The sequence below is a fragment of the Bufo gargarizans genome, chromosome 2 (assembly GCF_014858855.1).
Source record: "Bufo gargarizans isolate SCDJY-AF-19 chromosome 2, ASM1485885v1, whole genome shotgun sequence".
Taxonomy (NCBI): domain Eukaryota; kingdom Metazoa; phylum Chordata; class Amphibia; order Anura; family Bufonidae; genus Bufo; species Bufo gargarizans.
Window position 1 is genome coordinate 185,656,543 of NC_058081.1, and position 5,150 is coordinate 185,661,692.

The 5,150-nt window shown below is 40.5% G+C and overlaps 1 protein-coding gene across 1 annotated transcript; it reads right to left on the minus strand.

The window, feature by feature from the left end:
* Positions 1 to 3,140: 3,140 nt before the first annotated feature.
* Positions 3,141 to 4,070, minus strand: LOC122925747 (olfactory receptor 1019-like). The gene has a single exon (XM_044277097.1). It carries the CDS (start codon positions 4,068 to 4,070, stop codon positions 3,141 to 3,143), a length of 930 nt encoding a protein of 309 aa, XP_044133032.1.
* Positions 4,071 to 5,150: the final 1,080 nt, after the last annotated feature.

The window sequence follows — 5,150 nt, forward strand, 5'->3', positions numbered from 1 at the left end:
CTGACCTTTATGGAAACTAGATCTCTTCTAACAGGCAGCCATACCTTCAACCTGTCCTAACCCTACAAAGAGTAGCATAGTATAGGGACAGGTCCTTTCTCTCTGATTAGCTAAAATGGAACAAAAAATATTTTGCAGTTTGACTAAGACTACTTTCATATATCTGCATTTTTGCTGGATCCGTCATGAATCAGCAAAATTGCTTCCGTTAGGATAATACAACCGACTCTATCCGTTATGAATGGATCAGGTTGTATTATCTTTAAAATGACCGCTCCAACACTAAAACCATTGTAAGACTGTTGGTAGTCACTTTTAGGAAGGGAGGAGGGGAAAGGGTAACCCCTTACACTTCTGGCCCCACCATGTTAACCCGCCACAAACGACACTGACAACCAAGCTGTGTTCATAACTTTTATTGCCATTGTTGGGTGGTAGTCGGCCACAGCTAATTCTTTAAAGGCATAAAACATAACTGAGCCCGTGCGATCTGCCATCTGCTGGACTCCCAGCGGGCAGTTACGCCAGTTTACTTGCTCAGCATCCCATTCCTCTTTACCTGCCGCCATCTGTGACTTAATAGGATGCCTCCCTTAAACACGAGACATCAGCCCATAACTCGCAAAACCTTCAGAACCATTAAAAAAAAACACAAACCGAAAATTAACCTTCGTGCCTATATATCAGGGAGGGAGGGACACAGTGTTTCTGCAAAAGAGGAAGACAGGAGGAGACACAGGGTCTTATAAAGGGGTCCATATGCAGCATGCCCCTTCCTGCGCTGCAGGATGCAACCATTTACCCCCCAGGCACCAAAACAATGACCAATACCATAGGGCCATGCAAAACGAGGATAGGGGACCTGGGGAAGGGGGACCCCCAGTCCCTGTACACCCTCCCGACTTGGTCGGGAGTCCTCCAGTCAATAGGTGCCAGATCAGTTTTCTTTTTTGTCTGAGAAAATGTATCCGGCACCATTGACTTACATTGTGTTTCATGCCGGATCCACCTTGCTCCGGATCCCATGACACATACAAAAACGCAGCTTGCAGCAGTTTTGTGTCCGGCATGGGAATGCAATGAAATGGAACAGAATGCATTCGGGTAACACTCCCCTTCTTTCAGTTCAGTTTTGTCCCTATTGACAATGAATGGGGACAAAACCAAAGCGTTTTCCTCCAGTTTAGAGATCCTCTGACAGATCTCAATGCCAAAAAGGAAAACGCGGACGTGAAAGTAGACTAAGGGCGATCAAAGAGTATACTGGACACATATTGGTAAATTTATCATCATTCCCAGGCTAGATGTCTGGCCTCTTCTCAACAAGTTTAGAACTTTGCGTTCGTGACTTTTTAAATATCATTGTGCCTAAATCTAGACACATTTATCTCATTTTATGTCAGTTCTAGCATAAAAAAAGGAGCTGCCATAGATTTCAGTCTAGGAGCACATCATAAATTATGCGCATCCTCCAATCGTACAGGGGATAGATTTATAACATGTTTAGTTTATTAGTCTGCTTTATTCATGAGCAGAGTACTCCCCCACCTCTCTTTGCCCTCTTCACAGTCAATGAGGAGCGGCTGTATATGTAGAAATGTGGGTATAGAAGTTGAACCAAAAATATCAATTTTAAAGGCTATGTACTTTCGGGACTTTTTTTATGATTGATCTTTATTTAAAAATATATATTTTCTGTTACAAAGGTTTAACTAGCTGTATCAATGGTACTTTCGCTTTCACTTAGTGCTGGCCATCTAATAGACCTTATCCCTAAATTATTAAAAGGTCATAAAGACTTATTATGTAGGCCACTTTCTTATCAGTAGGATAAGAATGAGGCTATAACATACTAGAGAATGTCAAAGCTGCACAGAGACAGGGGTTATTTTTTTTTTTTTTTTATATGGACCAATTGAAAAAATTTATTTTTAGCCTAAAATGAATAAGCTTCAAACTTGCCCCCAAGGTATACATGGCCTTAAATACCAGACACAGTGTTAATATTCAATGGTCACAAACTTTTCACACACCATTTCATAAATCAATACTACTGTTAGGCCTGGGCCTTCTGCCATACCTCCTACTGTCTCACCTGTCATATCCCCAGCATCTCCCTCCTCTCTGCCAGCTGCTGTCTTCGCCAGATGTTGCATGTGCGTGGCTGCCAGAAGCATCCTCCAGCCGCGCTGCCTCAGTGCTCCATCCCATGCTGGCTTCCCATAGGGGGCGCACGCCTGGAGCTTCCGGTCACTTGCGCTTCCAGGGGCACGTGCTTGCTGCTTCCCAGTAGGGCCCCTGGGTGAGGTTACAAGGTTAAATAGCAGCTTCCTATTCCAGGAAGTGGCCTGAGCGTTTAGTTACTATCAGTAATAGGAAAGGTGTTATGATCTGATCTCCTGTGTTTGACCCAGCCTGTTTGACCATTCTATTAGTCTGCCGCTTGCATCGAATACTGGACCTGTCTGGCCCTGATCCTCTGTACAACGCTACTATCTGATACCGGCTTCTGACCCCTAGCTTGTCTTTGACCATGCTTCAGCTTCTGCCTCTCACAATCATCATCATCAGCAGCAGCTACTGCCTTTACTCCAGACTTCTCACCAGATATAAGAAACTTTGTAATACATCTTATCAGAAAACAAATAGTTTATTGTAGAATTGTCAGATGTTTTCTTCCTCTCCCCTTTCTAAACTATCTTTCTGAAAGGTGCAAGAAATCCATCTTGTTAAAAGATTGGCTGCCTGCCTGAAAGAACAGCTTACATAATTCCTTAAAAGTCTATGGAGAGGGGAGAAGGAGGAGAAAGTGTATAGAGAAGCAGAAAGATCAGACAATACAGCCATGACTTATTCATCAGCTAAAATAAGTATTATACTGTATCTCACATTTATTTGTATCACTACTGCTCTATACATTTCTATAATGTTCTATAGGACACTTCTCAGTGATTGAGAGTTAGGTAGCAGAATATGCTATGTACCTGTCATGTCTATGGGCAGGGATGATGGTGAGCTAGTTTCTACCCACAAGCTCATAGACACCTCAGAATTAGAGATGTTGCATGCAAGATACAAGTCCGTAAAGGCCAGATATGGAAAGCTTATTCTGAAAAGTTACTAGAAAGTTTAGGTAGGCTTTAAGAACTAAATACTTTAAATGTTACCAGAGCTTGTTTTACATCTTGATTTCTTAAGCTGTAGATCATGGGATTTAACATGGGTATTATCACTGTATAGAACACTGACACTATCCAGTCCTGATCCCCGGCATAGGCAGAATTCGGTCGCAAATACATGAAGAAAACTGGACAGTAGAATAAGGCTACACATGTAAAATGAGAAATACAAGTGGAGAGTGATTTGCTTCTACCTCTAGAAGATCCAATTCTAAATATGGCAAATATAATGTAGGTGTATGATATCATTATACATAAAAAGGAGCCCACTTCAATAGAACCAGCAATAACAAATAAGAATACTTGGTTAAGAAATGTATCTTTACATGATAGTCTTAAAATGGGATTAATATCACAGTAGAAATGGTTGATATGGGTAGACCCACAAAATGGTAAGATAAATGCACTATATGTATGAATGAATGAATTAACACATCCTGCTGTGTATACTGAGAAAACGAGTTGCAGACATGTTGCTTCGCTTACAATTATTTTATAATACATCGGTTTACATATAGCTGCATATCGATCATAGGCCATCACGGCAAGTAACATTGCTTCAGAGCTCGCCAGGTCAATGAAGAAGAACATTTGAATTGCGCAACCAGTAATGGAGATTGTTTTCTTAACAGAGAAGAAGTTGGCCATAATGTTGGGTGTTATAGTTGAGGAATAAAGGACATCTACAAAGGATAAGTTCATAAGGAAGAAGTACATTGGTGTTTGTAAGCCTGGAGTTACTGTAATTAATACAATGATCATAAGATTACCCAGGACGGTTACCATGTAGACTAACAAGAAGACGAGGAAGAGAGGAAGCTGAAGGTTTGGGTCGGAGGAGAAACCAGCGAGTACGAATTCTGTGACAAGGGTCTTGTTCCTTTGTTCCATTACTTTCAGCCGAAATCTGCATGAAATACAAGAAGACACCATGCAGAATAATCATACTGCTGCTAGTTGTTTTCTTAGCTTTATTGCTAATGACATTCAAATCTTTACACAAATAAAATAGTAAAATAATAATAATAATAATAATAATAATGTACAAGAAGTCCTAAAAAAAAAATGATTTAAACATACCGGAAGGAGTGCAAATAAAAGGAAAATGAGCATTTTTTACAGTTTTTCATATTCATTGCGCTCTATTTGCTTAGATTGGCTGCTCTGTATAAGCACTAGCCCATGACAAGTCAGGCCATGTAGTGCTGGTTTGCACTATAAGAAGGATTGAGTTATACTGTAAACTACTATTAACTAAACCTCCAGTGAGAAAGTTAACATGCTACTGCCACACATGTACGTGAAGGGGTATTCCCATCTAGACATTGCATGCAAGTATGGAGCAATGTGACCATTTATCCATTATATGCTTTTCTCAATAGTGGCCCTGAGCCTGGTCTGAAGCTCCATTGCATTCAATGGGAGAGTTCCCAGGCATGTGTAGCAGACCAGGAGATTGTCAATTGAGCTGCAGAGTGCCCAACAGTTACTGCTCATGAAAACTTATATTAGCAGCACCAGAAATGTGTGTACAGGCAAGCAGTGTGATGATGTCATCAAAGCACCACTTACCACTTACCTGCACTGTCAATCACAATTGAAGGTGTTATCCACAGCAAATTCAGAAAGTTGTGAGCTCTGATGCTGCAGAGCAGGTTAGAAGAGCCTCAGAAATGGGTTACAGCTGGATATCTTTTGAATGTCTTCATGATTGTGCATGTTATCTGGAAATCAAAAATACAGATAATTAAAGGCTACAAACACTGCTGGAGGCATTTTTAAATTTATTATATTGTGCTTTTTTTGGTCCAAAATGTATTTTTACTGCAAATAACAATGTGTCCTCAACAGCCTTTGGGTTTTGACTCTGCAAACAGCTCTGTCTCCTTCTGTCCCCTCTCTCTTCTTTCCTGACAGCTTATAAAAACTTAGTTAAAATGAATTTTGATCAAACTAATAAGAATTTAGCTT